The sequence below is a fragment of the Rhipicephalus sanguineus genome, chromosome 9, assembly GCF_013339695.2.
Source record: "Rhipicephalus sanguineus isolate Rsan-2018 chromosome 9, BIME_Rsan_1.4, whole genome shotgun sequence".
In the NCBI taxonomy this organism is placed as follows: Eukaryota; Metazoa; Arthropoda; class Arachnida; order Ixodida; family Ixodidae; genus Rhipicephalus; species Rhipicephalus sanguineus.
Window position 1 is genome coordinate 17,264,884 of NC_051184.2, and position 26,209 is coordinate 17,291,092.

At 44.0% G+C, this 26,209-nt stretch overlaps 1 protein-coding gene across 4 annotated transcripts in view; it reads left to right on the plus strand.

Annotated features, from left to right (window-relative positions):
• Positions 1–26,209, plus strand: part of LOC119404664 (epidermal growth factor receptor kinase substrate 8) — a 136,342-nt gene that overhangs the window by 94,797 nt on the left and 15,336 nt on the right. For all 4 annotated transcript variants that reach the window (XM_049418962.1, XM_049418963.1, XM_037671260.2 and 1 more), the window contains 12 exons: positions 175–302; positions 1,291–1,464; positions 2,738–2,793; positions 6,169–6,457; positions 7,186–7,312; positions 8,392–8,480; positions 9,605–9,822; positions 13,371–13,536; positions 14,688–14,857; positions 15,457–15,682; positions 16,441–16,635; positions 18,009–18,150. In XM_049418962.1, the coding sequence (XP_049274919.1) occupies positions 175–302; positions 1,291–1,464; positions 2,738–2,793; positions 6,169–6,457; positions 7,186–7,312; positions 8,392–8,480; positions 9,605–9,822; positions 13,371–13,536; positions 14,688–14,857; positions 15,457–15,682; positions 16,441–16,635; positions 18,009–18,150 (1,980 nt within the window). The remainder of the gene's footprint in view (positions 1–174; positions 303–1,290; positions 1,465–2,737; positions 2,794–6,168; positions 6,458–7,185; positions 7,313–8,391; positions 8,481–9,604; positions 9,823–13,370; positions 13,537–14,687; positions 14,858–15,456; positions 15,683–16,440; positions 16,636–18,008; positions 18,151–26,209) is intronic.

Genomic DNA, 26,209 nt, shown 5'->3' on the forward strand with positions numbered 1-26,209 from the left:
TGTGCGGTTTGCACCTCAGAGATGGGAACTGTTAGACATATGGAACATCGTGTTTAACACTACTTGTGCCTTCACTGTCAGTCAGGCTGAGAGTGTTGTGTAATGCTATTCTCTAGTTATGACGTAGCATAGACAAAGGTGATAGTGAGTCAGCATTACCTTTACACTTTCCAGCCCTGGAGACCCCAAAGGATGGGTTGCGGAAGTTATTTCAGATGGAAAAGTCCAAGGGCATCTGGACGCAGAAGATGAAGATGAAGCTGGATCGGAAGTGGGTCATTATCATCGACTGTGAGAATGGGGTATGGTTCACCTTTCCTGCAACATCATCCTGCTCACCCTTACCTCATTTCTAACCAGCACTTACCTAATGATTTAGTACTTTTAAGATATTCAGTGTTTTTTCATGGCATGCTCAGCAAAGAAAATGGGCTGAAAAGTTAATAGTCCAGCCTAGCTTAGCTTATGCAGAATATTGTTCTCTGCATAACTGCTAGTTCAGTTGTGTGAGTAGTTCAGTGCAATGTGTGAGCAATAGCACAGAGCACACTTGCTCCATTTGTGATGATTATTGCTCTGCATTGTTATGGCATTATGATTATTGTCCACAAGGTGCACTTTGCCTGAACAAGCGTAGGTGAAGACCTGGCATTGCCCTTAGTACAACCAAATAATGGCTAAGTCTAAAAATAAACGTCTGCACAAGGACTCTAGAAGCAAAGACAAGCGTATTCGAGTATAAGATGAAATCCAGAATAGCAAATCCATTCTGTGGAATGCAGCTGGCCAATTCACAGGTTTATAGGCAGACTTATGATGTTCACCATTGTTAAAAGCATATAATGAACCTTGAGAACAAGCACATTTAGTTATAAACCTAAGAGAACTATACAGATATGTACTTTGTACAGTACTCATGGATTGACGCGACATTGTTTTTTTTTTTTAGTATAACAAGTGTTGTGAACGATTGCTCGTAATAACCACGTAATGTCACTGGAAATATGGTCGCTAAAGGTAATGTTGGCCCTGGTGAAAGTGTTTGACTCAGAATTACGCCAATATGACACAAACTGTAGGTGCTGGGAACAAAAGTATATGCATTACTTAGCCCTAAGTTTTCGCTTTTTAAGCCACGAGTATTGTACCTGTACATCGTAGTATATACTCCAGTATTTCTACTGTCATATCAAAATGTGTCTGAAACAGAATCTACAGTTGCTTATCACTCTTTGATGATATTTACTACAGCTGGTTGCTGATGTTTCATTGCTATTCTTTTCCACGCAGGATGTGGTGGAGCGCTTTCCCATGAGCCTGATCAGCGACCCGACAGCTTTCACATCAGACGACCCACGGGAGCTGTACAACAACATCCTGGTATTTGTGGTCCAGGATGACCCCACCTCCTCCAGCCAGCAAGAGCACGCCGAGATGCATATCTTCCAATGTGTCCGCATCTCGGTGAGTTTACTCAGCCACATTTGGCAGCACAAGGTCACGAAATTGGCATATCGACGAAATTGCCAAGGCGTGTCATTGAAGATGCAGCCGATTTTACTTGTATTGTACAAATGACACTTTCACGATACCAAAAGATCCACGCTTGCTGCAATGTGCTTGGCAAGCGAAAAAAATGCACAAAAAGAAAATACAGCTGGTGACGCTGCCTGAGGCTCCCAGTACCAGTTCACCAAGACGTCATGGGTTTTTAGCATCTGCTAGGCCCAACATGTACTGATCCCCTATCTATAAAGATTAATTGCATTGGGTTTAGAGGTGCCAAAGGCCTAACATACCAAGTTTCAGGAAATTTTATGGAAATAACATGGCCGGAAATATGAAAGAAGGCCTTGAAATCCGTGACACTGGCGTTCAGGTGTTGAAGTTTCAATACAAAATTTAAAGTTGACCTTTCTTTTCTTCTCTAATAATGAACCTGTGATCGCAACGTAAAGACTCCAGAGTCCTCAAAGAATAATTTGTGAGTATGAACTGATTTAGTGCTTTGCTTTAGTGTCCCGTTAAGCGATCTTTACTGCTCGTACACTTGACTGGCTACTACCAAGCTCAGACTTCAACCACAGTGTGATGTGGAATCCCATCAAGATCAGGGCCACAGTAAGGTAGCCTAATCTGAACAACATTCAGCTCCTGCCAGGGCGTTTGGAGGCCAGAAGCTGAAACACATCCATGCTACTTCTATTTTAAACAAACACTTTCACGTACAATGAGCACACATGCCTAAATCCAATCACAGCAGATGCGTTACCAATAGAAGTTGTAGCAGCCCATTTGAACTAAGCTGTCAGATCGCGGTCATACAGAATGAAGATGAGGGCACTTCCAAGTGCTCCATGTGAACCAGATGTATGTTGTTCAGAGTGTCTGATGATGAGATGGTCGAGTGCACCACAAGAGTACTCTGTAGCAGTCAGATGTAGCATAGCAAACATGTATTGATTTTTCGAAAGTGTTTACCTGGGGCGTAGCCAGGGGGGGTGGGGGGTTCAACCCCCCCCCCCCCTGTAATTTTTCAGTTTTTCTTGCGTATATATACACGCGCACATACAAACGCAGGCACGAACATACATAAAGTATGGTTGAACCCCCCCCCCCGAAAAAAATTTCTGGCTACGCCCCTGGTGTTTACAGTTACTAAGCTTGCACTCTCGCACTGCAAGCTTTTAACAAACGTTAGAGTTCATTGACAGCTCATTTCTGTTTCCTCTCCTAGGCTAAGGAAGTGGTGGACGACATCAAGGCCTTCATAATGGGAAAGAGCCGAGGAAGGTATGTAAAAAAATGCACCTTGTGCACTTTTGTTTCCTAAGCTTCCTGAAAAATCGGTTCACTACTGTCAGCATACACTTCTCTTTAAAGGCCAACTCCGGCGATTTTTTTGGCCATGTCAAAGTAATGGTGCTTTTATGTTCCTGAGATGCTCCTGTCACAGGCCTGATAGCAGAAATACTCGGCAAATTAGAGAATAATTTTAAATAAGCAAGAAAGCGCAACACTGAAACCGAAACCCAACCAAGCATACTGTCTTCGCGTGACGTATAAGTGGGGACAAAACCGGAAATCATGCGAGGCATGCCGGTCCCGCCAGCGCGTAGTATGAAAGCGGCGAAGAGCAGACACTCCGTTGAAAGGTGACTCCGTCGGAAATCTTCTGTGTGACTGACCGTGTCACGTGCACAAGCTGAGCTGTCGAAAAATGACAGCTGCGATTCCGGCGCATTTGGAGACCAACTATAATGGCCATTCCTATTCGGTGAAGTGGAACACACCTGTTTAGCTCTTTGCTTGCCTGGTTGCGCATTCCACCGCCAGATGGTACCACCTGTCCAGGTAGCTCAAGTTTGGGGCCGTGATTGGGTAAAATGATATCGCTGAGAAGTTCGCAGACTAACTAAAACTTCTTAATATTGCTATGGGAAGAGTGCATAAGTTTGGCAATAGCGGCGTTGAAAATCGCATTGGTAGGGCCGAAGAAATTTAATATAAGCCAAGTATGAGCCATCTTTCGCGCCAGTGTTACTAGATTAGGTTACGTTGTTTCGCACAATGCACAGCTCACTGTATACCGATAGGCCCGGTCACGGTGCACCCTGTATATGTTACGGAAAGTGTTTCAGTGATGTTCACGCATGTGCATTCTTTAGCTGGTACGGTATTACCGTACTTTCCGTACGGTAAATCGGCATTGCTAGCTAAAACACTCTAATATAGAGACGCAGGGTAATCGTTACGTGCGAGTGTTTCGTGACTGCCAACAGGGAATAGTGTGCAGCCCACAACGCGGCACCACTTGCCACCCATCGCATGCATTACCACAAGGAACTGAAATTCACACACCCAGCCAACAAAGCGCTCGCTAAACACACGCGATTGTTGCCTTGCAGATAGCAGACACTCTAGGGGCCCCTCGGTTCCGTCACTTCCGCTTTGACAAAAATGACGTCATGCACACAATGTTGCCAATAATTCTGGCAAGTGAGGTGGGGAGAGTCAGGGCAATCAATAAAATTCATTTGTAATGAATCTGCGTATGTCTCCAGCTTGTAATTTGGCATAAATAACGGGAACGTGAAAAGGAACGTACCCAGCGAATTTTATTGAGATCCATGGACCTCGAAAAATCGCCGGAGTTGGCCTTTAAAGGGGTCATGAAGCACCCCTTGGGCTGATTGAAAAAACACATCCTGCGGAAAGCTGACACGGCTATGAACTGCTCTGCCAAATATTAGAGTCGTGCGCGCCGCGTAATGGCCACAAGCGGAGCGCGAAGTTGCCGTTTCCCCAGGCACCCTCTTTTCAAACAGAGGCCGGTTCTCACTCTCGTCGGTGGGCGGGGCGTCTGTCCGCTGTACGTCGCAAGAGACATAGCATGCTTATTGGCCGATAGCCGACGTAAATCGAGAGCGGCGTTTGGATCAGATGCGCTTCTTGCCGCGGCGTGCCTCCACTTGCCGGCGCCGCACTCCTCAGTACACGGTAGCCGCACTCGCGCAAGCGAATCACAGCGGGAGAGCGATCGCGTTTCATGACGCGCGCTGGCGTAACTTCTTTCCCCCATGCCATCCCTCCCTGTCTAGCTTCCAGTGCGCTCGCCGGCACGAGAAAAGAGAGAAAGCGCTGGGAGCTTGCGCCAAACCCCCGTAACTCCGCTGATTCTTGACGGATTCGAGAAATTTTTGCGGCAATCGATTCGGGAGGCAGTACACTCCGATACTGAGGCCATTAGATCATTACTTGGAAAAGTGGTTCATGACCCCTTTAACACTATTGTTATGTGTTTAGTATAATACATTGCTACACTGCACTTCTGGTACCATTCTTATAAACTTTTTGGCCTGCTTAAAACTGATTTAGTGCTTATATATATATATATATTATATTGAAATTGCAGTATATGATCCTGCAGAAAGGAAAAATACAGTCTCAATATGTTGTCTGATTCATCTTTTTTCGTGTCTCCCCCCCCCCTTTCTTTTCTAACTTTCGAGGTCATATTGACTATTCTCTTACCAAGGCCTCATGCAGCTGAGATACCACCATGGAGCTAGGAGAGCGTAGCACAACATGGTTGAAGCCAAAAGAAATGTATCAGATCTGCATGTAACAACCACATCAAAGTGCATGTGCATTGCAGGCCAAGGCTGCAGCTGCGTAGATGAACAAACGTTCTCTGTCAATACGCTGTCTATTAGAGGGCAAATGTTAGGTCGATGCTTTGAGAGGAAAAGCGGACTGAATGGCACTAGGGAAAGTTTGCTTGCCGAAGCTGGCTGCTGTGACCTAATGATCGCTCAGTTTTCTTTTCTTTTTTTTTTCCTTGCTTTACTGCCTCTGTGATTTTTAATGTGAGGCTTGCTTTGCCTACGACCCCTAAGTTTGGTGCAAGTGTGTTTCCTGTAGAGTAGACATGGTGGTTACAAGGCAGGTACCGGCTCTGCACATGTGCCAGTGGCTAACTCTGTTCTCTGTGGAATTGTGCAATATGGAAGCTGCACATGAATGTCCTCGCTGCAGCAAATATCCACCTTTAAGCGCACAGCTATTTTGTCAAAGCAGACCTGTAGTTGCCTACGTCCCTGGGATTATACATGTCTGCCTCACCAGGTTAGCTGGCCCAATCATGGAGAAAGTGTAACAGTAAACTGGGGCCATCAGGAAGTGGTGACATGGAAACTGGGCCAATACTGTGTAATCTCAGTCATGTGGATCGCATAATGGATCACACAGTGGGGGTCTCTACAGCCTCGTGATCACACATTGGAAGAGCACAAGTTGAGGCAGAGCATATGAAACACTACATTGTGTGTGGCATTTTCATTTGGGTCACGAAACTAAAGGTATCGTGTCGGGCAGCAATGTGTGGGGCATGTTTCAAAATGTATGCATGGCACGAACATGTGCTTTACCGCAAGGCCAAAAACACAAAACTTGTATGATAGGATAAATGTCAACAATCTTTGCGCATAGGTAGAATTAACCTAGAGTTGCATTATTATCATGTCGCCTTGCATATCATTTTATTGAAATGTTTTTAAAAGGTTTTCTTTAGCATACATTCCAAGAAGCGTATTGGATCTGCCATCAGTTCTTCTAGGACTTGTTGTTTAGGAATGGGCTATCTTAACCTCTCCATTGGTCACATAGGCGCAGCAGTCATGACCGAGGGTCAGGCCTGCCACCACCACCGAATGTGGCGGCGCCCGAGCCCCCCGTCAACGGTGGCGGCATCAACGTGCGCGAGCAAGTGAGCATCTTCAATGCAGCTGCCGTGTCACAGGGGTCTCCACCGCCGCCTTCGCATGGTCCCATGCTCCGTGGGGGACCACCATCTCACGACAAGATAGACGCACACCACGCACGAGGGGCTGGCTACGCGCGCGAATCGAATGACGAGACCAGCTCGACAACGAGCGAGAAGTATGAACGTGACGTGGTAAGTAACGTCTTCACTCTCATTTGAATTTGTGTTAACAGTACGCTTCCTTTAATATGTGGCAGGCAGTGCTACAAAGGTCACTGCTCACATTCACGGCCGAAAAATTGCACATCAGGCATAAAAGAAAGATATATAGGTATATGAATCATGTCATTCGAACTAGCAGTATGTTCATGCGATTCAGTACAACAATAACACTCAGACATTTTGTATCACAAAATGTGATGCCATGTTAGGGAAATTGTAAGCGTAAATTAAAGGCAATAAGTTTTCAAATTAGCAAGATGCTGTCTGTCCACTGCGTCGCACAATAGTGCTTTGTGAAAACTAATAATAATAATAATAATAATAATAATAATATCTGGGGTTTAACGTCCCAAAACCATGATATGATTATGAGAGACGCCGTAGTGGAGGGCTCCGGAAATTTCGACCACCTGGGGTTGTTTAACGTGCACCTAAATCTAAGTACACGAGCCTCACACATTTTTGCCTCCATCGAAAATGCAGCCACCGCGGCCGGGATTCGATCCCACGACCTTCGGGTCAGCGGTCGAGTTCCATAACCACTAGACCACCGTGGCGGGGCGCTTTGTGAAAACCCATTGAAGCCATTTCTGATAATCTTAAGCAAATGTCCTTTTTTTTTTTCATCTTTCAGAACTAGTAATGTGAGACCACTGTGAAACAATGCATTGTCCTTTTTTTTTTTTTTTTACTTTCAGGCCATCCTTAACCACTGCTTTGACGACATCGAACGGTTCATCGCCCGACTCCAGCATGCTGCTGCGGCCTACCGCGAACTCGAACGTCGCCGCAAGTCACGCAAGAACAAAAAGAAGGATCTCGGAGGTATGTGACACGTTTAGAACCTCGCCTCTACCTGTTATGTCAAAACAATGTTGGCATTTATAGATGTCGCATCGAGGATGCCAGCCTTATTGGTGGTGGCCGCGTTAGTTCCAGAATAAACTCTACTGTTCTCACTGCGCGCTCATGCTTATCAGAAGATCCTATAATAATCTGGAAAGTTCCCATACACTCGGGCGCGGTTTGCACAAGGCAGTGGTTGTACGTGCAACAGACCGGTTACATAAAAACATGAAACAAAGCACGCATGGGCAATGTGGATTGTATTCTTATTCCTTGCGAGTTATACAAAAGAGTAGTTGCACGTAAGAATTTGACAAAACTGTAGGCGTCTGAGCCGTTGTTTGCAAGCACAATACCATTGGCATTTGATACACTTGATGGCCAGTCAGTGGAAACGGCCTGAAGGTTTGAATACTTGGAAGTCTGAAATATCACACTTACATGGCTTTATATTCAACAAGCGCACCGAAATTTAGTCAGCGTAAACGTGCACGCATTTGTGCTTCCATGCTACCTGGTCAGTTTATATTTTGACCGTAGTTAATGCAGATGGAAGAATGTGCTACCAGTTCTTGCATTAACTCTCTATCACCTGGAAACCTAAATAGAGTTTGACTGCACTCTGAGTGCCTAATAATTGCTGGTTCCTTCGCAACAGTCTTCTGTTGAAGCTGGTTTAATAGTCGAGCAGGTGTGAAATGTTAGTGTTTCAATAACCATTCAGCAGCAGTAGCACCAGAACATTCAACGTTGTATGGTACACCATCTTTAATATGAATTCTATTCAAGCAAACAAATTTTCTGATATGCGATAAAATCTAGGACCTCTTCCCTAGCTTCCCATTTATTCAGCACTCTGCTGTGAAACTAATCTATAAGTGAGGCAAGTTTTTGATGTTGTTTCATATTTGCGCTCGAGGAACATATCTACGGTATAAGGATAATTTTGACTTTCAAAACAAGATCATTGACCTTTTAGGTTCTTACTTGAAAGTTTTGTAGAGAACCAAAGTCGGGCAGCAATGCACGAACCTTTACGACATGCGCTGGCAATGCAGATGGAATGCTGAGCATGCGTGCCAAGCCACCACCAGATCGCGAATTTGTCGACATCCTGCAGAAGTTCAAACTGTCCTTCAACCTTCTGGTAAGTAGCCAGTAGCTGTTCCTTCTTTTTTTTTTAAGCTGCTGCTTTGTCTGTTCGCTTGAAGACTCATATTGCTACGACCCGATTCTTCCTGCTGAACAAAATGCCCTCATGTCTTTCCAGTGATGTGAGTAAAAGTGGGCTCCAGATAATTTTGACCACCTGGGGTTCTTTAATGTACACCTGAAATAAGTATTACGTGAATGTTTGTACATTTCGCCCTCATCAAAATGCGGTCACTGTGGCGTAGAATTGAACCCGCACCCTTGTGCTTAGCAGCCCAACACCATGGCCACTTAGCTACCATGGCAGGTATGAAAACTGTGGAAGGCACGACGGGCCTACTCACATCATGGCACAGTCCCCATGGGGTCCAGACATTTGTTGGCGGTCATACGTGACAGGCCAAGACAATGATACTCTCTCAACAGCAATGTGTGCTGCATAAGGAAAGCAAACATTTCAATATCAGGAGCCCAAGTGTCACACGAGAACTTTGACACGCCAAGACATCGCCGACCTCTCAGCTCAAGTAATAGCATCCTTGAACAGTGAAGCAGGCCTTGACCACAAGCAAAGCAGTTCCACTTGCGAAACATTTCTGTGGGTGCTGCTTGAGAATATGGCGATGAATCGGCTGATGAGCATTCAAGCCCACTCGAAATTTCTCTCCAGAGTCATCATTCGAATAGCCAGTTGCACAGCCTCTCCACTTTCACCAATCCTTATGTTTAAAGGTATCCACTGACTGGATGTTCCACAAGACATAATCTTGTGAGCAGTCGACAGTGCTATGTACAGCTGGACCATCAGCACCACTTCTCTGTAGTCTGTTGAGGGCAGCACGTAAAAATGGCAACGTTTGATGCGGCTGAACCCTTTTCGCAAGTATTTCAGAGTGCCATCAGTTGCTGTCAGCTCTGAAGCTGTTTGTGAGGCTGGAAGTGTAATGTGTAGATAGCAGTTCTGCTGAAAGCTGCATAGATCATCGTGTACAGATGAATGTGTGAATAATTGAAGATAAATGTAGAATTCATTTAACCAATTCATCAGTCAATGCTTCCTGTTCAGCTTAATTTGGCTGCAGTGCACTTTTTAACACCTACTGTCTCATTGTGTCACAGGCCAAGCTGAAGAACCACATCCACGAGCCAAACTCCCCTGAACTGGTCCACTTCCTTTTTACTCCTCTTGCGGTTATTGTGGACGCAGCTCGAGATTGTGGCCGTCCCGGCACAGGTGCTAGCCTGGCAGCACGTGTTGTTAGTCCCCTGCTGACACGAGATGCCCTTGAGCTGCTGGCCAACTGCTGCACGTCCAAGGAGAGTGACCTCTGGCACAGGTCAGTCGGAGGATTGTACAGGTTTAGTTGTGGTCATTTGGATATAAAGGACGAATAAGGGAAGGAAGAAGAAATGCTCCTGTGTGAATCCTTGGTACAGTCAGAGCAGCAACTGCCGCCCCACCCCTAATGAACACAAAAATTTGTCTCATTGCTTTGACTTATAGGGCCAGTAAACAGCCCCGCAGTCCAACATGTGGGTTGAAGCGATAACTGCGTACTTGTACGATCTGAACATGCTGCCGCAAGAATTTTTAGAATAAGTGCTGTATTACGGAAGTTACAGGGCATAGAACCACCCGCTTCGGCTGGTTTTGGTTTCGGTTGCTCGCTTGGCCTTGCCACCCTTGTGGGAAGCCAAGAGGGGTAGGTGGAGCCTGCTGTCGTGAGTGCACCCACTTCAGGAACGTGACACAACGTCAGAAATTATATCATCGGCGCGCAGCCAACGACCGAGCAAGGCTTGCTCCACGTGTCGCTCGTGTCAGAGCGGCGCTAGAGTCCCCCTAGTGGCACGGTGAAGCAGCGCAGTAAATGTGCGGCCAAAACTGCATTATCGCAGGCCCAAGCCACCGTTTTGTAGTGCAGAGGACCAATCGACGAAGTCCGTGCAACGTAATGTTGGCCATCGGCAAGGCTACGGCACTTCACGTACGAAAAGGATTGGACAGGCGCAGGAGAGGGGCACAGGAATTGCTTTTCGAAATGGAGCGTCTGTGCAGCACTGTGATGTTCATAAAACGTGATTGCCGCAGCAATCTGCACGAATTGGCGAGCTTGTTTGGGACATGTAAAAAATAGTCGGAGCCTGTTTACTGGCCTTTAAAATATATTTATATGTGGCTTGCATGTGAGCTGAGTGCGGTCGTTTGGCAAAGCCACACATTCATGCCTAGTGAAGGACAAATGGACAGCATTCGTGTAAGCAACATGACACACTAGAAGCAAAGGAAGGATATTGGCATTTTCTTATTCTCGGTCTGTGCAGGTCACATTTTGCCCTCCATTTATTTAATATGGTGCTGCAGCATTGTTTTATGTAGAGCATTAAACACAAGTAATGTCGCTCTTAAGCAGAACAGTTTGCAGCTGATATTGGCAACACTTCTGTAGAGCCATGCATCATCTCAAGCCATGGAATGTGTCTCTGTTAACAGTGCAAACTTCTGCAAGGCCTATATATACGCTTCATATGAAGCATTTGTAAAAAAGCCGGCAGATCCCACGCATTGTGAGAATCGATGTAATGCGAAGCAGCCAGCAAAGAGCTGCATACATCGTCTTGTATGTCACTAAGGAAAATGCGTGTCATGGTTTTTATGTTAACTCCTATTATTTATGTTCGTCACACAGTAACGTCGCGCAATACCAACTTCGGGGTAGATCAAGCTAGCGAAACGGCCACCAGCGCCCCACGAGCGTGGCACGTAAGTCATGCTGTACATGACATGCGTGTCATGATTTTCATGTTAACTCGTGTTATTTATGTTCGTCACACAGCCACGCCACAAGATTTTGGTTTATATCAAGCTAGCGAAACGGCCGCCAGCGCACTATGAGCGTGGCACGTAAGTCATGCTGTACATGACATGCGTGTCATGATTTTCATCTTAACTCACGTTATTTATATTCGTCACACAGTCACGTCGGAAGATACCAATCTTGGTGTATATCAAGCTAGCAAAACGGCCGCCAGCGCTCCATGAGCGTGGCACGTAAGTCATGCTGTACATGACATGCGTGTCATGATTTTCATGTTAACTCGTGTTTTTATGTTCGTCACACAGTCACGTCGCGCAATACCAATTCCAGGGTAGATCAAGCTAGCGAAACGGCCGCCAGCGCCCTATGAGCGTGGCACGTAAGTCATGCTGTACATGACCTGCGTGTCATAATTTTCATGTTAACTCGTGTTAATTATGTTCGTCACACAGTCACGTCACACAATACCAATTTTAGGGTAGATCAAGCTAGCGGAAACGGCCGCCAGCGCACCATGAGCGTGGCACGTAAGTCATGCTGTACATGACATGCGTATCATGATTTTCATGTTAACTCGTGTCATTTATGTTAGTCACACAGTCACGTCGCAAGATCCCAATTTTGGTGTACATTCGATTAACCAAGCGACCAGGAGAGCACAAAGTCGCAGACAGACAGACGGACGGACGGACACGCTCAAAGTCGCAGAAGTTCGCTATGAAATGCTTCGCATTTAATATGGTTGAAGTTGCACATCATGAATTTCTTAGCCACATGCCCGCTCCAGATTTTGCCAGCTGCATTACATTTGTTGATACTCAATTCATCCATCCTAAGCATGCTCAGGATTCCCTGCTGACACCCTTTATCAGAGAGCAGCTCAAGCCCATGCGAAACGTCTCAACAGCTATATAAAGTTTCCAAGGCAGTATGATGGTGCATTAGTGCCCCTTTAAGTGAAACACTAAATCAGTTTACATTGATAAATTAGCATTTGAGAATGCTGTTCTCATTTACAGGTTTATTATTAGGAAAGATTAACGTCAAAGTTTTCATTTGATGAATTTCACGATATATTTGAATGACGGAACATCAGTTGACATAACAGGCTTTAAGGTTTATTTTCTTTTTGTAAGTTAGCCACTGTGGCTCACTAAATGTTGCCAAAATCTGCCATATTTATTCTCTTGAAGCACAGTGTAAACAATATTTACCAATAAGAAGTTACATAGGCGCTAGCAGGTGCCATCAAAATACTACATGATGTCACATTGAGGTGGTGCAGGAACTTCAAGGTTTGCATCATCATCAGTCTTTCCTTTTTGTGTCTTTTCTGGCTTGCATACTACAGGCAAAATCGTCTTTCTCTTTAGTGTCACTTTTCTAAACAATGATGCGGCAGCTCCTTTCTTAGGGATCATGATGGTTGGCGCAAATGGAACACGGACGAAAAGAAGAAAAAACGACGACACAGGCGCTAGAGAGAGAGAGCATGCTAGCTCTTTGAAGGGCGTGCCGTCTTCACACCTTGCCCTCCATTGCCGACAATGCGGCTGTGCTCCCGAGCTGGACAAAACGGTCGAGGTGACTAGGCACAAGAGTCAGCGTACTCGAGAAATCGTGGAGGCATTTGAGATGATCAAAAAGAAAGACACGTGCGTGAGCTGCCCTTCTATCACTTTGATTGATGAGGAAGTGTCTTTCCTGGAAAGGGCGTAGTTTTGTTAGTATACACACGTTTTTATCTGTCAATTATCTTTGGCACATGTGTGGGTTTGTTGTTTTTTCTCTTTCTTAGACATATATATTTGTGATTTTTCCACTAAACATTCAGTTGTTAGCGCTTGTGTCGTTGTTTTTTCTTCTTTTCGTCCATGTTCCGTTTGCGCTAACCATCATGAGCATTTTCCAACTCGCCCAATTCGCTACCCTCCTACAGTTCCTTAGGGATCTCTCAATCACTTATTTTGCCAGTGCTTTCATTTTTGCAAAGCATAACTTTGGTTGTAGTCCCTCTTTGCTGTAGAAGTGGAAATCCAACTTATTTGCTTTGTTTGTGCCTGCAGCCTGGGCGATGCTTGGGTGGTTCCACGAGACATGTGGAAAGGCTATGAGTCAGAGAGCTACCAGCCAGTCTTCTCGGATGGATGGGCGCCCGACTGTAGTGGATCTGATGACCAGGCACCACCACCCTCACAGCCACCTCGTATGCGTCGACAGTCACAAGAGGAGGTCAGTTGTACTCCTTCAGAGATACTGTGCTAAAGACTCGAACGTGTACAATCCTTTGTCGTACCCTTGTTATGCACTGATTTCAGTGTATTGTCATGCATACTTTCTTTTCTTTTTCACTGGCTAAAGCTGTTACACATGTTATCACTCGGCACAAGCCATGCCTTGATGATCAGAACCTTGTTGAATGTTTTTCGCGATTCTAAACGGATTGCATGTGCAACACGAATAGTGAACTACATTCTGGAACTTAAGCGAGCTCCAGAGATTACGGTGGAATGTACCATGGCTCACGTGTAAATAGCCAACACGTTAGACTTGTAGATCAAATTTCAACGTCTGACAATCATTCCCGCCACTATCACTCTACTATACAGGTGTTTGTTTTGCTGGGCACAAGCTCGCATAAGAGCTCAATCTAATGATTTGGCTGATGGTTCATCACCATGACAACCATGTGACAGTATTAATCCTTGACTTTTCATTAGCCTGCTTTGCATATTCAGTAATGCCTTCGTCATGGGGATGTGCAGAAACAGGAACCCAGATCCGCACTTGCAAAATGCTGAACTTCCTAGGAGTAAAATCTCTACTGCGCCTGTCAGCAGTACAGGTGTACACCAGTTGTGTTGGTGATCAATGTAGTGAACATACTGTTGCCGCAGTGATGGCCAGCCACATACCACGCTTGTATAATAGATGTTTTGTGAATGCAAGCTCAGGTTCTTGGAATTGTAAATTTTAAACAGATTGTCTAAGTGATGAACATGCAAAACAAAGCAGCAACCAGGTGCTGACTCACAGCAGTGTATCCCTAAAATATGACTCTAATTATTTACGTGAACAACGCCCCTCATCTACAGTCTCATAAAAGCAGTAGGCAGAGATGCAGTCTATGGATCAATGCATTTTGCATCCTAAAATGTGGTATCCGTCTGTATACGAAAGTGATGGTTGATGAATACAAACAGTGCTAGTCAAAAAATATTATAGCCTTTTGGTTGCACAGGTGAATTTACGATACATGGAAGCACCTTTCTACATCTACAATACTATTTTTCCATGAGAAACACCAACAGTATTCTTGGCATAACCATCCCATCCGCATTTGCACATAACATGGCACATCTTGTTTCTTCACTTGCCTGCAGGTTGAACTTCGCGATGTTCCTGACTACCATGCCCATCGTGGAAACGTCGTGTCATCACAACATGACATAGACAGCCGCTATGGTGGCAGCGACTATCTCAGTGAACGCGTGGCACCACTGCAGGCATCGCCTTACGATCGGGGCTTCTCACCACGCGATCACATGGAAAGGCAAGCGAATGTTGCTGTTCGTATTCATCACAACATGATGGACACCTTGATGATTGTATGATATATGTCGTTATCTTGATCTGTGGTCTTTCCTAGCTGACACCTCCAGGATAAACAGCTGCACACTTTGTCTATTTGGTGAAGCATTCTTAAATATTTGCTGAGCGCAATTACTAATACGCCTGTATTATTCGGAGCAGAATGTGGTTTCTCAGTTTAAATAAAATTATAAATACTTTGTTTTTTATGTTCCTATTTGCTTTGTGATATCACCGCATTTCACAGTTACAGAAGAAGCAATGAAAATGGCATGCCCAATTTGTGCTTCATCGACCCTTAAATGTTGGTTTGGTTTATGCGGGCAAAAGTACTTGGAGGTTTCTGGGAGAGAATTACGCTGCAGTGGACCTAAATAGCGAACTGATCAAAGATGGTAAGAATGAGTCGCAGATCACGGTGAGCCACAAACAATGCAAGTTATAACAGCCATATCTCCCACTGTTATCATGCTGGATGATCTACCACGATAAATTCGTGGTGCCACATTACTAACTTGGTACTGTTTTGTAAACTCTATGGCATGATGTTAAATTTTGCAGGCCTGGTACACAGACTCCGTCAGAGTCGGACATTCATGACCCACGGGACCAACGCTCAGAGCTCAGTGTGGACTCTATGGAAGCTGGAGGAGGCGATCCACAGAGGCAATGGCGTGCATGGGCAGAGGCCCTCCGTGACCAGGGAGCCAAGATTGTACAAGTGGTGTACCCCCGAACTGCCAACAACGACAAGGAGCTAACCGTTGTGCGGGGAGAATTCCTTGAGGTATGTTCTTGCTCTTGAGTGTTGTACTACATTCCTGCAAAAGTAAAATTGGACTCCAGCTAGAAATTTTGAATCCAGAGCATTTCTTGCCAAGCCAAAGGCACTTTGGCCTTACTGTAGGCTCTCACTTCGGGACCCCAGGATATCGTTTGAACTATCAGAAGATTTTATATAAGTATGACTCAGGGCAACATGCCAACTTGTCTTGTAATGAGACATTCCAGAACATTTGCTCTTTTAGGCAATCTTCCACCTGCCATGGTGGCTTAGTTTCCGTGACAGACAATCTAAGCCATAGCAGCCACATTCCACAAGGGACAGAATGGAAAGGTCATACTTGTGTGCTCTTAATTGTGTGCATAAGCACCCCTTACTGCAATGAAAAGCATATTAGTAATCCTTCCAACCTAGAATCCCAGGCCCTCCAAATTAATTTTGAGCCTTCCACTGTTGCGTTCCTCATAACCCAGTGTGCCGTTTTTAGATGTCAAACCCCACAATATAGTTGCTTTTTAACTAAGAGCCTTTCAGAACAAAAAGTGCAGGAGACTTGGTAAACAGCAGCAGTGATTTTACATTTGAGCAAAGCACATGACAGTGTTATTTAGGTAATTGTATCATCAGTACATCTTGCTGTGAGTACATGATTATTGAGGTCATCATCATAAACATAATCACCTGCCAACAGCTATTGTGGAATGACGTGGAACGCCTTTGCACATGAGCTGTAGTTTCACTTTGAGCTGTATTCATTTCAGATTCTTGATGACAGCCGCAAGTGGTGGAAGACTCGCAACATCCGAGGCCAGGTTGGCCATGTGCCACACACGATCGTGACGCCATACCATCTTGACGACTCCGGCAGTGTTGGATATGAGCGCTCTTCAAGTCGCGAGAACTACGACCGCTCTCCTTACCCGCCTGGTGGCGCATTTGCTGACATGGGCCTTGAGGTAATAACAAGCATGAGCACTTGGCTGCATTCAGCCCAGCCTCTGCATAGGTCACAAACCAGTTTGGTTAGTGGTAGCTAGTTGTTGCAATTCATCCTCTCCCTAAACTAGTATTCAGAAATGTAGTAGATGCTTAGCTAGGCAGTCATTAGCTAGACAATGCAGCATTTAATGCATAATATGTGTAATGCCTTTTCAATTGCACAAATTGAAGGAGTGGGAGCAGTGGAGTGGACTGCATGGCACTGTAGAGACACAGTCACAGTAGCAGAAGTTGTCACACTGCTGCATTATTGTGCTGCACAAGGGATGGGTCCTGGAGCAATATTTAGTGGTCTGCCATGCGCTCCAGGCAGAGGATACCACTGAGACTAACCACTTCAGTCACGTGCACACTAGGCATGTGGTGTCATCCAAACCTGTTTAACAGCTTCCTTCGCTCTGCCATTCATCGGGCCTTCAGAAAAGCAACACCTTCATGCTGTCACATGACTGCCATCGCTGCAAACCGACAGTTGGTGTGGCCGCATTGCCCAGCCCGCATTTTGGTGGTGATGGCCCACTGCACATGGTCAGCCGCTCGTGTGATAGTAGTACCATAAGGTGTACCACTGTCATGTACGAAGCGAATGTCAAATTCTTGACTACTCTATAGCAGTGATGTTAGTGGACTTAAATGAATTTACTTCATCGTGATGCATATTTCTTCTTGTTTTTTTTTTTTCTCTTGCATCTTCCACTTCTCAGCAAGTGCCATTATGCAAATATCTGTTTTTGTGCTGTTGCTAGCTCAACGCACTAATGGAACAAAAAAAGTTATTTAGGCACAGCAAGGTGTTGTCCCATCATCCATGATCTTACTAATCTGCAGTGTGACATTGCTCCAAAGGAGCGAGGGGGTGGTCGTAAATTCTTGACATATGGGAAAAAAGATGATCCAATGTCTTCAGAAGTAGTCTGCTGTTTGCCATGATCATAGTGTTTGCTTTTCTCTGTACTCCAAGGCAAAACAGTTTCTGAAGAAGCGATCATACTTGTTGACTTGTCTTGTAGTCTACCCTTGTAAAGCCATGCATGTTAACATAAAATGATTTGCTAGGCTGAGCTCTGTCACGTCAATATCGTGTACTAAGTTGCTTTGCCAATTTTTCCTTGTCTGTATACAAGCTACAATTTAAAAAAATAGGAGGAGCCATACAAGGCAAATGGGGCACTTGTATTGCTGTCCTCTCTGAGAAATGCAACTGCTAGTCTGCGCTACATTGTCCACAGGTTGTTTCGCCTATATGTCTAGGTTTGCATGCTACAGCAAAATGCAGTACATACAACATAGCATAATCTACAGCCCTCCTGCCATTCATAATATCTTACAGGGTGATTCTTCGCCACCTCATGACCTTGGGGGTGATTCGATGAGTTCATCGGGGCTTGGCATGGGAAGTCCGCGTGGAGGCGGACCTCGCCAACCACCCGCTCCGGCCGACTGGGTCCGTCGCGAGCGACAGGGGAAGAAAGGTGAATTCCGATACTTTTAAGGGGGCACACCTCGCCCGCCGCATCACCCCTGCTTCTGCTGTTGCGCGCTAGCAGGCGATGAAAAGTTGACAGGACAGTACGTGACCCTCGTTATCCTCTACCCACGGAAAATCGAGAAATCATCCCTGCATCATCCTTGCTTGTACACATCCCTGCTGGCCCCAGCCCAAGTGCAAGAGTCTGGTTTAGAGCGGTGTGCTCAGTGTTGTCTGCTGTCACCCCTGCTTCTGCTGTTGTGTTTGTGTGGCAGGCGACGAAACGGACAGTGTGCTGCACCTCCCTCGCTGACTGCTTTGAGAGGTAGAGCCCAGTGGTTGTTTGGTGTGGCATACGTTCATTGTCTCTTCGACCTAGGTGGTGCAAAGATGCGTTGCAGTGCACTTACAAGTAACCGCTTGAGATAGTGCGAGCGGTCATTCCTGAAAGCGTTCTCCTTACCCTGTCTAAGTGCGAAAGGCAATGCCAGCAGCTGCCTGAGTTTGTTGCCAGTTGATGTTACAGCACTAAGTGTGTGAAGAGTGCTTTCTTTGTTCATGTGAGGCAGTTCATAAGTCTCTGTGCGACTTTGAACAAGCATAAAAAGTGAAGCTCTACGATACATGTTTGCTTACAGTGTAGCCATGCTGTCCTTACAGCATGCTGTCAGCTCACATCGCTGCACCTCATTAAGTAGGAGAGAGTTGCTTTATCTCTTTATTCCCTTGGTGTAGACATACCAGCATGTCTTGAGCATTGCCATTTATTGTACATTATCAGTGAGGATGAGAGAAAGCAGCACTGGGTTTTTTATTCTTCTCCAAATAGTGTTCATGAAAGCATGCTGACAAGTTTCATAGCTAACGAAGAGGTAGTTCGTCTTCCGGCAGATCCTTGCAGAAATAAAGGTTATCGTTTAGCTGACACATACAGGCAACAGTGGAATTTTCTTTATAACAAGGCTAGAACTACTCTATTCTTTTTTAGACATGTGGACGGAATATGGCTAACTGAACAAACTCCTCATTCCTGCCATCATTACAATGAGAAAAAACATCTTTTTAATTTCATTAGTTTTTCCGTCTCCTGTATTGTGAACAATGAAATTATGTTTCTTGTTAAGCCATTACTGGTGGTTTCCAAAAAAAAGTTTAAATGTGAAAATTACAAAGTTTATCATCGTTCTCAGATTTGGAGGGCAGGAAACTTGAGATATTGTTCCTTATTAATGAGGTAATGAATGTTCTAACCCTTTAATTGTCAGCTTGTGTTGATGGCCTACAAGTCACACCATGTTGCTCCAGAATATGTCAGTGCAATACCGTATTTCTGAGAGGTTATTTTGTAGCCTCAACATTAGTGGAGCACTTCATAGGTGCGACATTTCAAGTGCTGTCAGACCATGGCCTGTGATGCCGTGGCATTCCCTCACTTGTCCTGGATGGTTGCAGTTTTCATCGCAGGTTTCAATGCAGTAGCTGCATTGAAACCTGCATGCCTCTTTACAAGATGCCATCCACGAGCTAGCTACATTTCTTTTAACTGCCATGTAAGCATACCTGTGTGCCACTTAATGTTTTGCAGCCAAGATTTTGACTAGGAAATAGGTACTAGCCCTATCAGTATCGGGCCAATGTTGCATCATAATCCAATCTGTGCACGTTTTTGTGTGTTGGCATGCTTTTAGTGGACTTCACAGAATAGGCTGATGTGAAGCTCTGTATTAGTGGACAACTAAAAACATTGTTGCAGCATTAATAATGAGAACTTGTGTTAGTCCTTGCTTGCTGTTGATGCTGTTCAGTGCACCCTGGCTTAGTGCTGGCTTCCCATCTTTGTTCTTCAGCTTTTCCAGTGTTTCACAGTTAAAAGGACTTTGCAACATTGGATCTTTGATGTCTAGAGTCTGTCCAGTGTTTATGCATTTGCTGTGCCGAACTTCATCTGGTAGCTATGTGCAGTTAGGTGTTAATTATGAGTAATGATGTGTCTGACTGAAGCTGATATGTCATTGCCAACATAATGAGACACCAGTAGCAGATGCTAGCTCTACCCATGTGTGCTGCGACTACTTAGATTCTAACCAGCCGACAGAAACGCTTCGAATGCCACAAGAGTAAAAACTAGGTGGTTTTTAGCTTTACATAAATCATCTCTTGGCGTCTGCAGCAAGAAAGCATTACATATTAGGTCTTGTGGATCAATATGGCAGTTCTTAGGGCGTGAATGTGAATAATTCTTCCACTAACCTGCAACCATCAACCAGCTTGAAGAGACTCTTTCTTGTTTTCATTCAATGGACTAAATCCTCTAAAGTTTAATTAAGAATTTAACTTTAAAAAAACTTATATATGACCACTTTCTCATTGGCTTGTGTGCATCAATCACTACCAATAGCTAGCCATTGTCATGATAAGAAAATGATCGATACAGTGATGCTGAGTCATGCATGCTGCAGAAATGTAGTGAATCCATGCCAAGGCTTACTTGTGCCACTTTGTCTGTCGCAAACTTGCACATTCACCCAGTAACTAGTGGTCATTTCTATGTACGGTGGTTAGAGTACATCACTGCTATTACACATAAAAGACCCACTAACATGAAAATAGCTTTATTACATCTATTGTTCGCATACATAATAATATGAATGAAAAATTGCCAAATTTTAGTGGTATCTGATAACTAATTGTGATAAAGTTCAACTCTAAACACGGTAATCAGTTCAGTATAGCAGTTGTGCAGGCATTTAGGGAGCCTCTTCTGTATGCTTTGCTCTACGATGGTTGTGGAAACCTTGCAGCAGCAAGGACAACAAGGGAGACTGTGTTTATTTCCCTCAGATATTGACATACGCTCAAGTTTCATATGTACCTTTTTATTCCGGCAGAGGAGAGCTTTTAATGTGTTAATGCTCTTCCCTTTGGCAACAGAGTTGAAATCAAAGTGAGTAGCTGTCACAATGATACTGAAGTGGCTTGCTGCTGGTACGCAGCATGCCGCGTGTAGAGCCATGTGTGCGGCAGCATTTGAAACAAACCACATGACGTTCAGACGCAGCACACTACAAGCTGCATTTGTTCAAAGCCATTAAGGATCAAAACAGTGTTGTGATAACAGAGTTTGCATTTTCCAGTTCCCAGGGCCAAATGTTTGGCTTTTCACGTGTACTGCCAAGCTCATGCCATAGATGAACATTTGAAGCTCTTTTACCATTTTATAGCATTTGCATTATGAGTAGCTTAGAGTTGAACCACTAAAGTGGTGCACCTTTCTCTGTACGTCTGCACTGAGCACTTGGCAGCTGTTTATAGCGTGTTAAGGGTGGCTAGTATACACTGTGCATGTAACGTCCATGCCTTAGAGAGAATCTAAAACACATGCGTCAAAACTTTTGGCTAGCTAGACTTTAGTCGTTTACGCAACAAAGCATTGTGGCTTGTCTGACATTTTATGAAACAGTTTGTTGTTTGTTGAATGTCTGTGTGCAGTGTTTTTTCGGCGATGTATATTGTTTCTGACGTGTTTGTTGGCATTTAATGAAGTGTCAAAAGCACTTACACCATAGCAGCTGCTTTGTTGCAGTTTTCTCACACTTTTCTTGCTTGCTACTTGATCCGTCTTGCAGTTTAGCATCATTAGGTTCCTCCTGTTATGCAGGACACTTCTTACCAACTATTCCTACTGCAAGCTTTACATGTGCGTGCATTCTTAGGAATGCATTTCCACTTTGTTATACCATTCCATTTACAGGACCTCATGCTTTTTTACATTAGGGCCAAAAGGTTGTTTGTTCTCTATTCTATGAAAAACTTGATACACAAGAAGTGTTTTTATGTTGCGATATGAGGTGCATTATGAAAGCACCGCATTTGGTTGGTTCCAAGCATCGGTGAAGGATCGTGATTTAAACATTCCATAATTAAGACGCTGCTGCTTTTAACTTGCACTTCCGTATGGCAACATGGTTTTGTTTCGTGCTGTGGTGTAAGGATGGTGTTACGAGTTCCACGGTAAACTTAAACAGCAACCCTTCACTAAATTCTGCTGCACTGTTGTGATTGTTGGGAGCTTCGTGTTCTACCAAACTTTGAATAGCTGTTGTTCTAGATTGCAATGTTTAGAGTTGTATTATCCCCTTCTCCGTCCCGTTTGATATTGACAGTCAAGTTCTTCCAGATATCTACTTGTGTACATAGAAGACTACTATTGTTTTTTGTCAGTCGTCAGCTAATGGGAGTTGTCTGTTCGTGGCGGGAGCGTGCTAAGAAAGCATTTTTTAAATCTCTGTAACCAGAGAGACACTTTTGTTGGCAGTTACTAGCACTGAACGAATGGCTGATTTTTGCCACTCAGTAAAATTTTTTTTAGTGAGGGAGAAGCTTCGTTCAGCATGCCATTATTGAGGTGGCAGTCTTTTTCTCTGTCAGAGCCACGGTTGTCCTTTCCCAGCATATTGCAGTGATTGCTGATGTACTTCTTAGCTTTGTATGACGGTAACTTAGGTCAGCCTCCTCCCAAGTTCGTGCTGTACTTTCGTAGTTCACTCCCTGCACTGTTCACTTTCGTGTGCTGGAAGTCTCATATTTGCATAATGCAGCATAGATGTGTTTGTGCTTCAACCACTAATGTTGGGAGCTGCATTTCACGCAGTGGTCTTTAAAAAAAAAAAAAAGCCATGTTTCTGATGGTCACCGGCGGCAGTTGCACGTAGCGGCACTTCTGTTGACAAGCGTCTGGCGAAGCTTGTCAATTCTGTGTGACAAAAGTGCCTTAGAGCTTGTTTCTGGACTGGTACATCACTTTTTTCAAGAAGTTTGGCAGAAGGCTTTATGCTTGTTGGGCTCGAAAATGGACAAAGTTGTTCATGTTGACTGTTGTTTGTCGAAAGAAATGTTTTGCAAACAGCACGTTTGGCACATTTATCCAAGTGTTAACAGCACTTTAACGTTAATGTTAACAGAGACACGTTAGCGAGAAGAGATAGATATATACTTACTATATACAGAGGTTACAAAGAGAGATTCATATCCCAGAACGCCAGTCTGTCCCAATTTTGCCATGTTCTGTGTCCTGCAATTTTTTTTTTTTTTTTGCATTTACGTACTACCTACCTCTTAAGTTTTTTTTGTCTGTTTGTGTGTAAAGATCGAAATAAAACACTTGAGCGACAGTTGGGCTTGCGATACATCCGAATGTTACATTCCAGCCGTCGCGAGTGTTGATGGCATTTGGCTTTGAATTTTTACCAGTGGACCAGTGTCCCATTTTACTTTGAAGTGTTGCACTTTTTATCGAGTCTTGTACGAGCTGAAAGCTGAGTGCATCAATAAAGTCTTCCCCACCTTACCATTAACAAAAATGCAGCTGTGTTGTGTCTGTTGCCTAGCGTTGTCTGTGTTTCTGCTTGTGTGTAAACATGTACATTTCTCCAATTAACCCCATTTCATTGGTAGCAGTTTTGTAGAAGGGTACAACATTTGGCTAATTGGTGCACCTTTGCAAGCTGGGAAATGGCACAAAAACCATGGACAGAGATGCGGCACTCATGTCATATCTTTCTAGTTCACATTTGCGGAGTCTCCCAGGTGTTGAAGAAAGACGCAGTACGAAGAAGGTCCTGCATCTTTCTATTTGCGCTCTAAGTTTTGTATGAATATTGAACTTTTTACTAGCCCGCCTATCCATCCTGTTAAAGCCAGATGTGCTCAGAGCAATAAATACTATGTCGTGAATCTGGCAACATAGACATCAATCCCTTCATGCAAGCATTAATGTTGAGAGATGTAAAATGCCTCAACAATGTCGGTCATGCAGTGTGTGTGTGTAAAACTAATAATCTAGTGCCTCTTAAGACACATCCTGTTTGCTTTCTTGTCTTGACTTGTTTTGACTGAACAGCAGGTACAGAAGTCAAACAGGAACTATTTTTGTAACTGTGTTCACCAATGCGAACTTCCACACTGGACAATAACTGAAGTCTTTGAGAAATGCCTAAAAATATGAACACTGCTGCCATTACGAGCTGTATGATGAAATCAGATAATTCACACCAATCTTGTGGTTAAAAAGTTAGTTAATTGAACATGCCTAATTAATAAATTAAGCAGAAAACAAAAATTCACTGACGATTACGATACTGCCTAATGCAAATTCTGAGCCCAGCTTCGTGTTGGGGCAAGGCTAACTGTGTTTGAAGTTTTGGCTTTTCGCAAGGTATCGACTACGCCATAAATAATTTTTGTGAAGTAGGACAGCACCCACTATGCTATTATTTGTGTTTCTGCGGATAAGCGAGGTACCAGCTACAGGTCTTAATGAGAACTAATAGACAATAATGCCAAGGAAAGTATAGGGGATGTTATTTGTAATAATTGGGATATAAATGTGAAGAAAGTAAAGTGAACGAAAAGATAACTTGCCGCCGGCAGGGACCGAACCTGCGACCTTCGAATAACGCGTTCGATGTGTGTTCGAAGTGTGAAGCCCTCTACCACTGAGGGCTTCACACTTATATCCCAATTATTACAAATAACATCCCCTATACTTTCCTTGGCATTATTGTCTGTTAGTTCTCATTAATATTATGTCTAACAAAAGAAAGCGAAACCTTAAAAATCATCTTTCCTTCAGCTACAATCTGTAAGTTATTATGTGCACTTTGTTGATGCTGCATGTGGCTGATGATGAATAAAATTATGGCTGAGCACTTGGCAGTGGGTGGGAAACATAAAACCACACACTCGTTGCGCAATTAGCATTGTGTGATGACTGGTTGTTACGTTACTCTTCTGTCCACGCTATATTACATAGGTTAACGCGATTCCTTGCATGACATGATGCCTGTATAGGGCCCTTTTGCAAATGAGTTTGGAGCACCAGCGTAGCTCTGTGGTAGAATATACTTGACTGCCACGCAGAAGACCCGGGTTCAAATCCCATACGATCCTGGGTATTTTTTATCATATTATTTTTTCATGTCTATCGGTTACGCCACCAACGGCGATGCCGCTCAACGCAGGAATGGGCGCCTAAGAGCTGCACCCTAAAAGAGGTCAAATGAATGGAGTTTGATGTCACTACTGACTATCCATACATTAATAGACAGGAAGTTACAGCAAAGACTCATTGGTTTAGCGATACGTGCCTGTTTGCACCAACATGCTATCTCTTTAATTTAGATTTGATATTTTGAAAAGACTTAATGGCCTTTAATTTTCTTTTTTTCATACAGACAGTTACATACCATCTTTCTTTTAAAAACAGTGGCAGCACGTGCCGTCTTTATTTCTTGGCTTGGCAGCAACTTTCTTTTTCTTTTTGTGGGAGTTCTCCAAGTGTCAGTAAGTTTAAGCACACGTCACATTTCATGACACTCCATTTGTGCACAGAACGACTTCTGCAAACGCAGAATGGTACAAGCCCCTCTGTAAGCAGAAGAGAAAGGCTTAGGGCATCAATAGTGACCATGTCTCAATTCGATGGTAAGGTATGAACAAAATATAAGCATGCCGATTTCTATACATTCCAAATTACTCATTGCGAATCCTGCATCTTGACTGTACTAACATGCTCTAACATGCCACCTCATATAGCACGCAATGAGGTATTTCAAAATACCCTGTATGTATGTGAACTGTAACATGCATGAGAAATTCAACATTTAAAGCTAGTACTGTGACAGAAATGTAACATGCTGCATTCTGGAGCTGACATAATGATATAAATTCTCGTTAAAGCATGAACATGTGCTCATCCCTGCTTGAATGATAGTGAGGTGGTGCATACCTAATATTTTTGCATGGTTAACAGGTTTAAGAAAGTGGAATGCTTTGATGTCAGCCATCATACGAGGTTTCATATCATATTAACATATAAGACCAAGTCATCAATAACAGAATGTGACATCATGCAGTCTTCTTGAGAATATGCATGTGCAGTGCTTATGCCACAACAATGCACTACAATGATGCATGTCTTGCAAAGAATCCCACCCATGATGTCCCTATGTAAAGCTGCCACTGTGCTTTCTTTGTGCTGACTACCAACATAGGATGCAGTTTTG